Raw genomic sequence first — 13,407 nt, forward strand, 5'->3', positions numbered from 1 at the left:
CCGGACTACACAACCGGTTTAAAAAATGTTTTTTACTCTCGCAGTACTGCACTAGGAAACAGCTATGATGCAGGGAACATCGATACATGAACACATACAAAGACAGACCCATAACAGATATCTTACTTCATCATTCAAATATGTGTCTGGCCGGAGATCGAACTTAGAACCCTTTGCGCATGAGTCACGGTATAATAACCAAGCTTACTGAAGAAAACCAAAAATGTGTCTATCTCTACCACATTGCTAACAATACTACTAATAATTCTAAATTCAGTAATACAAGCCAAGAACAAAATCACGAAAACACTTCAAATCGCTCCACAAAAATTTAATATCGAGGAAATCTGAACGGACCCACATTCCTTATTCAACGGCGTCCGAAAATTAAAGGCGCTTACAAGAAATCGCACTCAGCCTCCACGCCTGAAATATTTCCAACGACTCGAGTACTCTTTACACCTACCTACCTATAGATCTGTATTTGTTTTTTCCATTACAAAAGAACGGAACGCCCTGTCCTACATAGACATAATATTTCAATATCTCGCATAGCACTGCCCTGAAACGCTCAGAAGTGATTTCTCGGCTCTACCATTGGTCCGCTCCATATCGCTCCGAACTCGTCGATAGCTAACCCGCGAGCGAGCGAGACAGAACCACCCCGGTTGGGGTAAAAGCCTGCTCGTTAGATAAGGACCTACATACATGTGTCGGCTCTTGAATATTGCATGAACGTTTCGCATATCAATAATACGAGCGCGAATGAAATAATAGATTATTCGTTTGTTCAAATCGACCGTAAACAAAATGTAAGCATCCATTACTGATGCACGCATGCGAAGTGTGACGGAAGCTTACGGGTTTAGGGCGGGGGGAAAGAGACGGATAGAGGTTTGTGCGTGCGTTTGCCAGGCGGCGGCGGGCAACAATGTGAGCACTATCTGTTTTTGTACCAGTCGACTACGGGTTTCCACATTAAACGATCATTTTAAGGGCGAACCAATCAAACTGCAAATTTATACAAATTGATACTAAACGGGTTATATTAATTTTATAACAAAAATTAAGTGTGTAAATAAGTTTGAACGGAGTCGTAATTAAAACTAATTGGGTTTAATATAGCGCTAATTATTTTGTATTAAGGCGCGTTTTCGCTGGAATTTTGCCCTTTTTGACTTACGCGTGTGTCGGCCGAATTATATCGACTGCTGGATTTTCTATGTTCTTTTTTTAAAATGATTGTTGGTCCTTCGAGGCCGGATTTTTGATAAGTGTGGAACATTTGAGTAGGTGTAGTCGATAGTGTTCGGGAAGTTTTGTGGTGAAGTGTGGGGCAAGATGGCGATATAGGGGGTGGCCAGGGTTGGCCTTTTGAGGCCATGCTCAACAACCTTACTGCTACAGCTTTGGCAGGTAAGCACGATTTTGTTAATAAAAAAATCACACATCACAGTGGTATACATTTAGGTTACATAGACTATCTGACCTTAGTAAGTCTGAGGTTCATCATCAACCCATTACTTATTGTCCCACCGCTGGGCACGGGTCTCCTCTCACAATGCGAAGGATTAGGCCATAGTCCACCGCGCTGGCCGCGTATTGGTAGACTTCACATACCTTTTGAGATTTTTTTTATAAGTCTGAGGTTCCCAAGGTAAATCCCAGGCAGGCACCTCTGATTTATTTCAAAGCTATGTACAAATTAAAAAGAAATTATCCACATGACTCAGAGCTTTCCATAGAGTTTCAAAAGGTAGAGTTCTAAAGTCTTTGTGCAGACTACCAACTTGTCTAATACCAGTATGGTGGGTGCTCTATTTTTTTTCTTGTAAGATAAAATCTGTGCCCAGCAGTGGGACAATAATAGGTTAATTCTAATCTCTTGCGGCAGGACCGTTTTTTCCGCCTGCTCTACGTATCCACTTTATAAAAATATTTTGAGGTAGAAATCGTGGCTTTTCTATTTTAAGCCATATCCTAGACAACTAAATTCGTTTTTACGTTTCTCTATTCTAAATTAAACTTGTAAAAATGTCTTATATTCGTATTTTGTATTTAATTTACCTAAACTATATACCTATTTACCCAACTGTACATCAGGTAAATAGGCATATGGATACCAAAAGCAATTATTGTAATTAATTATATCTTAGGCAAATAAATAAAAAAAAAACATAGCAAATAAAAAAATATTGCCGCATATTTCCTCATTATTGAAACTATAACCTACTACAGGGGTTCCCAAAGTGTGCGCCGCGGCGCCCTGGTGCGCCGTAGAAAGTAAAGAGGGGCGCCGTGAGTCGATCCTCTAATCATTGGACACCACAAATATTGGCGTTTTGGTCATCGATTCAAAATGAATATCCAAATTTAACATCCAAAGCATTAAAAAATTTCATTCTGTTTGCAATCTCATATCTATGTGAAGCTGGGTTTTCAGGTGTAGCAGTGATAAAGAACAAATATCGCTAAGGATCAATGTGGAGCAAGAAATGAGAATAGCAGTGTCAAGTGATATTCCCCGCTTTGAAAAACTGCGCGGAGATCACTTAGCTCACCCTTCACATTGATTTGACTGAATACATATCGTATTTAATTTTTGTTTTTTTCTCAAGTCTTTCTTCTTGTTTTCCGTTTAAATTATTTTATAATAACGTATTGTACAATTTCATATTGTGGTGTTTTAAATTCGTTTCGATCAACCTAAGGTAACTTCTATTATTGTAGTTACCTATTTCTTTCGACTGTCTTCTTCAAATAGTTAGCTAGGACAGGGCGCAGGGCGCCGTGAAAGAATATTAAACTTGTAACTGCGCCGCGGGTTACAAAAGATTGGGAACCCCTGACCTACTATGTTATTGTCAGCTATACTATTTATTTATTGGATAATAATAAGGTTATATACAATATTTGAGACAGTAAAATTAAATACTAATTAAACTAAAATAAAAATCTAATTATATACTAATAGAAACTTATTTACAAAATGTACATATATATATATAATACAAAAATATAAAAACATAAAAACTACCATAAAAAATGATTACCATCGCTGTCCTTGGGCAAGGTACCCAAGATGTTATTGTTGCATACATAATTCGTGTTATTAAAAGTCTTAAAGTAAGTCTTTTCTATCTCCTTGAACCGAATCCCCTCTGGTACAGATGTAGAACCCACTCCACTAAGCAATAACGAATTAATTGAACTAAAAAATAAACAATACAACATAAATTATTTAAATACAATTTATGCATATTTTATTTTATTTATAATTGCGATAAAATTGTACTATAAGATAATTTTACTAGCCTTGCTTCTATTTTTTGCCTTTACCTTAAATGTATCTGATCTAAATTGCTAACTTTTTAATAAAATTACATACTTCTTATGTACCAAATTTTAAGCCTCTTTCTACATATATACCTACGTATACTAGTCATTTTATTGTAAGCCACATATTACAAATGATAAATTTAGATTTCTATTCTGTAACCCACGATACAGACAATTCTAATGGGAAAAATTAAGGTAGAAAGAGTATAGAAAATACCTTTATATATTTATTGGTGTGTGATAAAGCCTTATCTATCCATCTCCATCATAAACCCATTTATGTCCCATTGCTGGGTAGAGTTTTCTCACAGAATGAGAAATGTAGGGCTTTCAGAGCTTTGGCCTTTTTTGGATTTATTTGTAGAAGTCTCAGGTATGAAGATTTCTAAAGGATTTTTTTTTCAATTTTAGAGCAGGTCATAATGAATTTTTAATACGCACATAACTTAAAAATACAGTGCCTGGGAGTATAACCACTGACCCAATAACCCAATAATTAAATTTCAAAAGCGACAATTTTGAAAACTCAAAGAACCGGGATTAGAACCTGAGACCTCCAGCCAAATCACAAGCCACTAAGCTAGTTCACATTTAAAAACAAATTTCCTTCCACCCTTGCTCAGAACGCTTCTGTTTACGGCGGGCGATTCCATTAAAGCGAGTTTATGAGCTCCTTAATCCAGGGGGTGAATGGGGTTAGGTTTATTCCTCGTTTAGCGTGTGGTTTTTAGTTGTAGACACAGGAACTAGCTTAAAAATAGTACGTTATGCTGTGATATCAATTATATTTGCGTTACCTTGGAGTTATTATTTAAAAATGAGATACCGACTTTAATTTTGGTCAATTCTAGAATTTAGATCTAAGTGGTATAGTAAATAAGACTTCTAAATAACAAGGTCTAAAGCTATCTGGGATTGACTATAGATGTCCATGTACAGCAGTTCACTTACCATCAGGTGGGAGCTTATTTGTTAATTCTGTATTATAGCTTCGTAAATTAGAAAGGATTTGTATACTTATAGTACAACAGTAGGTACATAAGCCTGTGGTTATCGCAATACACACACTCACAAAGGTAAGTTGATAAAACCCATCCCCAAGTCAAGCATCAAAAATATTAAATAACTGGACATTAAACAAATAATTTTGGTATTTATTTAAGATAGATACATCTTCAAAATCAAACAAACATTACTAAATATTTATAGATACATTAAGTTACATTGCCAACTTAATTTAACGACAGTAACTTCCCCTAAAGGTAGTGCAGTCAAATAACCATTCGTCCATAATAAAGAAACATGTAATATTAGCTCGGCCCGGGAGTCGATCCCACTAAGCCGTGTTTATGAGCCGCCAGTAATCCTACAGTTGGGGTACAATTGATTTGTTGCTTGTGACTTGATGTTATTTAAATGTAAAGTTTTATCTAATAAAGGTATTGAACAAGTAAAATTCCGTATGATTTTTTATGTAATAAAAGAGTAGTAGACGAGCTGTCTCCCTTCCCACACCCTTCAAACCAGAACACAGCAGCGCTTAACACTGCTGTTATGAGGCTGAAATAAACTTATTACTGTCCCACTGCTGGGCACGGGTCTCCTCTCAGATTGAGAAGTGTTACGGTACAGTATGACTTTCATACTGTATCGTAGTGGCTAAGCACCAATTGAAAGATTTCACACAATTTTGAGATATTTCTTTTTAAATAACACTTTTGATATTCTACTTAATTTATTTAATTTGATATAATATTAATTTTATGCGAATGCAAAGATGTTCCATTATAAAACATTTTTTAAGTAACATACGAGCATACAGTTCACCTAATGGTAAGCGGTCACTGTCTGTGGAGATTAATAACCAACTCTATATGGAACAAGGTTCTTAATTCTTACCCAAAGGTGATCCCAGAGCGTTGTCATGCCTATGAACTTAGATGGTTGTCTCACTTGTAAGCTAATCCACAGATCAGATCCACAGTAACGCAAAAACTGTTTTACGATAGAAATATGTGTGGCGGTGGTTTCTCACGGTTCGAACCATACTGGCTGTACCATCACAATAAATAAATATGTCTGACTTGCCATACTGCTTAGGAAGAAGGTGGAAGAAGAACTTTTGCGGTTCAACTCCGGTGGAACCACCGCCTCACTTATTTCTGCCACATAACACCAGTGTGTTAAGTGCTGATGTGTTCTGGTTTGAAGGGTGTGGTAAGGGAGACATACTTATCCGAGGCGTTCCAGCTTAGTCCTCAGAGGTAGCGGCGCGTCTGTAGCCGACCTCAGGTAGGAATATCTAATCCTATCTGGAGTTGATTACAGATGTCCATAGGCGGCAGTAGCCACTTACCATCAGGTGGACTGCATGCTCGTCTGCAACTCCCATATTAAAAAAAGATCTAAAAAGCAATCGCGGTCAACACTGCTGTTGTAATACAGAAATAGATGTGATAGAGGTATGCAATCAAACCAACAAAGAGCTTTACCATATTTATTACTTACTTACATTACTGAATACAATTGAAACTTCAGAAGGTATCTCGGTTTAATCCGCATTCAGAACGCAAATGGAAAATTCAGTGTCGTAAACGAGATTGTCGTAGCCGCTCGACAAACTCCGACAAACTTCGACAAACTTCGACAAACTTCGACGAACTTCGACAATTTTGTCTGAACCTTTGTAGCTCTTGGACTTGCGAGGATCTTTAAACGACGCTTACTTTGTCGTAAATGCAGATTTCATTCAATTGTTGTTTCGTAGAGGCTCTGGGATTGTGTAAATTACTTTTGTTTGCGTAAAGAATTTTGGTATTGTTGAATTTAAGGTAGAAACCTTCGTGATTCGAGTCTGGAGGCACCACCGCTAAATCTATTTCTGCCTAATTATAGCAGTATTATAGCAGTATTAAATAGAGATTTTTTTTCTAATTTCCGTTTTCATAATCTTGTAGGAAATTAAATTCTCTACAAAAAAATCTTGTCTTCTTTTTGCTCAGCCTAATAGGAAAAAAGTTTACTCAAAAAATCATTTTTTTTTCTGACTCAGTCTAATGCGTGTGTGCGTGTATATGTGGTATGCGCGCGTGTGTGCGTATGTGTGATGGGTGTGTGTAAGATCATGCAGTTATATGTAGCTATTACATTAGTAATTAAAAAAATCAAATGAAATAATTTAGGTATTTGTGCTTAAATATAATTTTACAAGAATCTTTTATTTATTTCGAAAATATTATGTTCTATTAGTCTGGTGCTAAAGTGTACTTAAGTTATATTTCTACTTAAATTTTTTAATTTATTGCAAAAAAACTCATAAATCAACACAACAGTCTTTTTAGACCTACGTTGTTTCCCTACAAAAGTAGATTCATCCCTTAAGCTCAAGGGTAGTAAGTAACCTATGGATTGACTTCTCATAGTAGGTATTGCGGTTGTAGAGGTTGTATTTCTATTTTAGATTCGCCGAGTTCACGAGTTAAATCGATTGGAATGAGTTTGAGAAGTAACAATACATTTGTAATCGGCTTTGTGTAGAACCCCTGTACCCTTACCATGGGTTTTTACGTTTTGACAAATATGACTGTTTCAATATTTGTTTACGTATTGGCCCATACAATTTCCAAGTTCTGATATAATCCGCTAGGGGCGCTGATGAAATACCACAACAGTCATATTTGTAGAAACGTAAAAACTCATGGTAAGGGTACTGTTCTATATGAATATCGTTACAGATGTCCATGAGCGGCACTTAATATCAGGTGGACTGCATACTGCATACTCATTAGCTATTTCCACTTTTTAAAACATATTGGCTTTAGTTAACTTTTTTCTAAACACAAAATTTTATGAAACAACCATAGATTAGTAAAGATACTTCGCTGCCTTGAAATTGAATGAAGCCACTAACGGCTTATTTTAGTAAGTTCTTTTTTTTGAATTCTTGACAAATAAAAACATTTTTAGAGAAAATTTACGAATAAATAACTGATACTGCGTAATTTACGTAATAAATAAATAATTATTTCAAATATTTTAGGGACTTGTTAGCACGGAGACGTGGCAAAACTTTTTTCCGCAACTATTTCAATTCTCAAAACTGGGTACATTTTCTTGTTAGGAGTGAGTAATCTTTACTAATCTATGGCCACAACGGTAAAAATTGTATACTGGTACTTTTCGTTGCCCTAGTACGGTATCTTATGGTCATCTTTTTTGTTACCTTTTACCAAATGCCACAATAAACATGTCGAACTATTTAGTTGAATTATCTACTTCATCTACCATCTGGTAGAACCCTACAATGTTCGACTCAGGCAGCACCACCGCCATACCTATTTCTGCCTCATAACAGCAGTGTTAAGCGCTGCTGTGTTCTGGTTTTCCGACGGAGACATACTTTTCCGAGGCATTCCAGCTTGATCCTCAGGGGTGGCGGCTCATCTGAGACCAACCTCGGATTGGAATATATAATCCTATCTGGAGTTGATTACAGATATCCATGGGCGGCGGTGGCTATTCGCCAGTAGGTGAAATTTATGCTCGTCTGCTACTCCTATGTTATAACAAAAATCTAGTCCTTAGGAATGACAACGTATCTGTAAACCTGTGTTCTATATGAACTTGGTTAAAAATTCCCATAGACAGCAGTGATCATTTACGATCGGATGAAAACCACCAACAGTCTTAAAAAAACCTTTTTTTTTCATTAACTTTTTCTTCATTCACAATTTTATGTCGCAAGGGTAAAAGTTGAACAGTGAACACTTTTCCATGCTACACTATGACATTTTTTGGTCAATAGTACTTAGCATTGTGTTTGTGTGTCAGGTCATAAGGAGCCGTGCTCGGAGGGCAAGCTCGAGCTCAAGCCGAGCGTGGAGCGGCCGCACCATGCGGCTGGCGCGCGCCTGCTCGCGCACTCCATACGAGCCGACCACTTACAAGGTAACTAGCTATACTTTAGTAACTAACCAGTAAAGGGTTCAACTTTAAGTTCTCAGTACTGCACTCTTCATACAAGGTGATCACTTACAACTCTTACAAGGTATAGTCCGCGCCAAACTTCAAGTCCGCTCTGAAGTTAAGGCGCGCAGGTATCACTCATAGAGCCAATGCGAACACAACTACAAGCATATATTCCGTAGCAACGTAAGGGCATACTAACGCAGCTATGTACCCGCGGGCGAGAGCGGGCAGCGGAGGGTACCGGGGGGTCCCACGCTGTCGTCATCCCGCTAATATCTACAATTTGCTATTGCGACGCGACTCGTTTCTATATTCGGAGCGGACTAGCGATTTGGCGCGGAATATACCTATCAATCATTTAGGAACCAACAAGCATGGGGTTCAACTTTAAGTGGTCATTGCTACGCGCAAGGTAAGGCAAAGGCAGGTAAGCTTATTATATAGGAGTAGCAGACGAGCATGCACTCCACCTGATGGTAAGTTGCTACTGCTGCCCATGGAGATCTGTAATAAATAGAATTAAATATTCCGACTTGAGGTCGGCCGCAGAAGCGCCGTTACTCCAGAGGACTAAAAGTATGTCTCCCATACCACAATGGGTTTTTACACCTTTATATCATGAACAGAATATTATATGGATTTCTGATTGCTTGAAATTGATTGATTTGATTTCATTGTTTTCTGGTTACCGGTGTTATGTTGGTTAATACGACAAAAGAGATGGTTCGCGTATAAAAAATAACTTACTTATATAAATGTTGTCCTCAGGCGGAATCCATCAGCAGCACAGCGGAGGGCACATGTCCACGGTGCCAGTCAGCATGTCCTCCTCCGCCTCCGACAGCGACAAGCCCGCCAAGCAGAAGAGACATCGGACAAGGTAATGTCCAACAGAACATTACACCAGCTACATTCTACATAGGGACTAGTCACAAAATTGAGCTTTTCAAAAAGAGCAAAACAGAAAATTCTTCAAGCCGAGCATGTTTTACCAATTGTGTTACAAATGTCTTTAGGTGACGGTAATTAGTTGATATCAGGTAACTCATCTGTCTTATTGGTAATTTAAATTAGAAAACATTTTCATTTAAAAACTGTGAAATGAAACTGTCAAATAAACTATTTGAGGTAGATTTTCTTATATCCTTGCTACATCATGTCTCATAACCGCTTTAATTCAAATATCATACCATATCCATATACCTAATCTTTACAACAAAACCAACTAATCGACTAACTGTGTTGGTAATTTACTTATTTATTATCTTATTGTTAACTGTAGTGTACGTCAATTAAACACCGCGGTCAGTTGCTAACTAACTTTTATTGTCTACCTACATTCCTTTATACACTACACATCTTTCCCCTATAACAAGCACATTTAACGGTATACTTAGGTATTTTTATTATTTAAAACTAGTACAATGTTTCATTGATTTCTTAACAATACCCAATATCTCCCTGTTTCCCCTTTAACTAATTAAATACTTAACTTTCCAACCTTGTAAACTTATAAACACACAAAAAAAAATTGTTCATATTACTTCATATTATTCTATCACTAATAAGGCCTGTCCAGTAAATTAACTCTTAATGCAAGAACAAAAAAAAAATAGATATAAACAGATAACTGTATTAATCTCCTTGCTCCATCACTTTTGTTCTGTCCCTACGTAAAGCTCTTATTGCCCTCTCATTAAGATTTGTGGACTGAACTCTTGTATCGTCTTCTATTCTTCGTTCCGAATTCTCATTGCTACTTTGTAACTCTAATGGTTCTTTTAATAAAGGCAGCACGGGAGACGTAGTTTTAGGGGAGGACGTTCCTGTCGCGCCTTCAGTTGGCATGTCTTCTGTGTCCTCATAATCTGAAAAAGAGTCCCGCAGGCCACCCCTTCCGCCTCGAGGTTTGGTGTTCACATATGAGTCTTGTTCTATATTTCCTTGTTCTATATCCCAGGTGAACCGGCTACTTTTCAATGGCATTATTTGATCCGTATGTCTACGCCAAATAGAACCATCAGGGACCCTTATTTTGTAAGATACGGGGCCTGTTCTTTCCACAACGTTTCCTTCTACCCATTTATTGGTTTTAGTAGAATAACCCCTAACCAGGATTTTATCCCCTATTTCAAAATCTCTTTTAGTTCCCTTAGATATTTTTATTTGTTTGTCCTGAGCTTCTTGTACTATACAAGTTGTACTTGGACGCATCGCATCCAATCTATTTCGCAAGCGATGTCCTAATAACGCCACCGAGGGGGCCACTCGGGTTGTTATGTGTTCACAGTTCCTATATTGGAATAGAAAACGGCATAAACTGGTATGTATGTCCTCACCCTCCAACACTGCCTTCTTAATTGCCTTCTTAACGCTTTTCACCGCATTTTCAGCCGCTCCGTTTCCTTGCGGTCTATGTGGTGAAGAAGTAGTATGCTTTATTATATTTTTTATGCAAAAGTCTTTGAATTCCGCGCTTTGAAATGGGGGTCCATTATCTGTTACCAGCTGTTCGGGCAATCCAAACTTAGCGAATAAATTTCGAAAGAATTTTATTGTTTCACAGGCCGATGTACTCCGGATTTCTTCCGCCTCTATCCATTTACTATAGGCGTCCACTGCAATGATATAATATTTACCGTACAACTGAGCAAAATCCGCATGAATCCGCTTCCAAGGCCCCGCCGGAAATTCCCAGGGATGCAATGTGGTTTTCGGAGGAGCATCGCGCACACTACGACAGGCGTTACATTTTTCTCCGACCAATTCAATGTCTTTCTCTAATGTCGGCCAATAAACATAATTCCTTGCAATAGACTTCATTTTTACTATCCCCATATGCCCTGCATGGACTTCTACTAAAACTCTTTTTTGTAGAATATGTGGAATTACTAAACGATACTTGTACAAAATACACCCGTGGTCAATATATAACTCTGAACGTCTAACATAAAAAGCCTTTTCGTCCTCCTTGTACTTTTCTGGCCAACCAAACATAATATAACCGTAAATTCTCGCTAATAAATTATCTTTACTTGTTTGTAAAGCTATTTCTTTATAACTAACCGGCAGAGTTTCATTCACATACAGTAAATAGTGTTTCTCACTTGGCTTTTGTTTGACTTCAATAACATTATCTAACGGCAAGCGAGACAAAGCATCTGCGTTGCCATTGCACTGCGATTTCACATAATTTATCTCAAAATCATATGCAGCTAACTTAGCAGCCCACCGTTGCAACCGACTCGCTGCTGTTTGCGGGATACCACCTTTTGGTCCAAAAATATACACTAAGGGTTTATGGTCGGTTTTTAACATAAACTTCCTTCCGAATAAATATTGATGATGTTTCTGAACTCCATATATAATCGCCAATGCTTCTTTATCCAATTGGCTATAGTTTCTTTCCGCGTCGGAAAGTGACCTTGACGCACAGCTGATCGGTCGCTCAGACCCGTCCGGAAACGAGTGCGCGAGAACCGCCCCTATTCCGTAAGCACTACTGTCCACCGCTAATACCAGAGGAAGCGCCGGCTCGTAATGACAAAGCACTTGGTCACTTGCTAAAATATTTTTAATATTTTTGAAAGCATGTTCACAATCAGCAGTCCAGTTCCACATCTGATTTTTTTTTAATAAAGTATAAAGTGGGTGGAGGAGGGAGCTTAAGTTAGGTACAAATTTTCCGTAATAATTAATTAAGCCTAAAAATGCTTTTAATTGTGTTACATTTACTGGTTTTGGCGCCTTTACAATAGCATCAATTTTAGACATATCCGGATGTAAGCCTTCCTTATCAATAATAAAGCCTAAGTAGGACACACTATTTTGTAAAAATTTACATTTATTAATTTTTACAGTAAGACCCATTACCGCCAATCTTTCGATTACAGCCCTCAGATTATTTATATGTGCTTCTCTATTCTTTCCAGTTATACAAATGTCATCTAAAAACACAACTGTATTTTGTAACCCTTTAAGCGTCTCTTCCATAATTTTTTGAAATTTTTGCGGTACGCAACTCAAACCGTAAGGTGTCCGTTTAAAAATATATGTTCCTATATGCGTCGAAATCGCCGTGCATGCTTGCGAATCCGGGTGGAGAGGTACTTGCATATATGCAGTTGTAAGATCAATTTTTGAAAACTCTTGACCACCGCTCAAAGCTGCAAACAATTCCTCGATACGGGGCAGAGGATAATGGTCAAATTTTAACTTCGGATTAATGGTTGACTTATAATCCCCACAAATACGAATCTCCCCCGACGGTTTAATTACTGGAACAATCGGTGTACCATAGTCCGAATGTTCCACCGGATAAATAGATCCTTCATTAACTAATCTATTTAATTCCTTCTCCACTGCGGAACGCAATGCTAACGGCACGGGACGAGCGCGTATAAAAACCGGTTTGTTATCTGTCAGCTGTAATCGAATTTGCTTTTTACATTCACCTAACTTATCTGTAAACACTGAGGAGTATTTATACTTTAACTCGTTGATAAACCGATCGCGATATTCATTATCTGAAAACTGTGTTATACTATGTATGTTATCTAATTTATTTATATTAAATCTCCGAATCCAATTTCTACCCAATAATGGTCGACCTCCATTCTTTATAACATATAATTGCAAATTTTCCTGGTAAGTATTATCTATAGTTGCGTTAACTAATAAAAATCCGATCGGTTGTATCTGCGAGCCCGAGTATGAACATAACTTAATATTATCTTTTGTAATCTTATACGACGAAAACAGAGAATTATAGCAATCCTCACTAATAGCCGAAATTTTACTCCCCGTATCTAACTCACATTTTAGCAATTTATCACCTATTTTAACGTCAATGAAATAGGGTCTATCTCCACTAGAAACCGCACGAATGTTGTACATTTCACTTTCAGAATCATTCTCCATAAAATTATGTCTTTTACCGATATTACTATTAATTGGCCCCTTACACATTACTTTCAAATGTCCCTTTGCCCGACACAAATCACAATTATAGTGCTTAAAACGACACTTATCTGCCCGATGTGATTTACCACATCTCCAACACTGCAAGGGCGGCGCGGCCTGCGGCCCCGGCCGGCGACC

General features: G+C 37.7%; 1 protein-coding gene across 1 annotated transcript in view; it reads left to right on the plus strand.

Moving 5' to 3' along the window:
* The first annotated feature begins 1,269 nt into the window (after positions 1-1,269).
* LOC140755132 (homeobox protein orthopedia) overlaps positions 1,270-13,407 on the plus strand; it is a 43,517-nt gene continuing 31,379 nt past the window's right edge. The window contains exons 1-3 of the mRNA XM_073090338.1: positions 1,270-1,416; positions 8,170-8,286; positions 9,076-9,187. Coding sequence (XP_072946439.1) covers positions 1,383-1,416; positions 8,170-8,286; positions 9,076-9,187 — 263 coding nt within the window. The 5' untranslated portion in view covers positions 1,270-1,382. The remainder of the gene's footprint in view (positions 1,417-8,169; positions 8,287-9,075; positions 9,188-13,407) is intronic.

Source organism: Epargyreus clarus, unplaced genomic scaffold, assembly GCF_041222505.1.
Source record: "Epargyreus clarus isolate Ecla_fem2 unplaced genomic scaffold, WU_Ecla_fem_2.2 ptg000032l, whole genome shotgun sequence".
Taxonomy (NCBI): domain Eukaryota; kingdom Metazoa; phylum Arthropoda; class Insecta; order Lepidoptera; family Hesperiidae; genus Epargyreus; species Epargyreus clarus.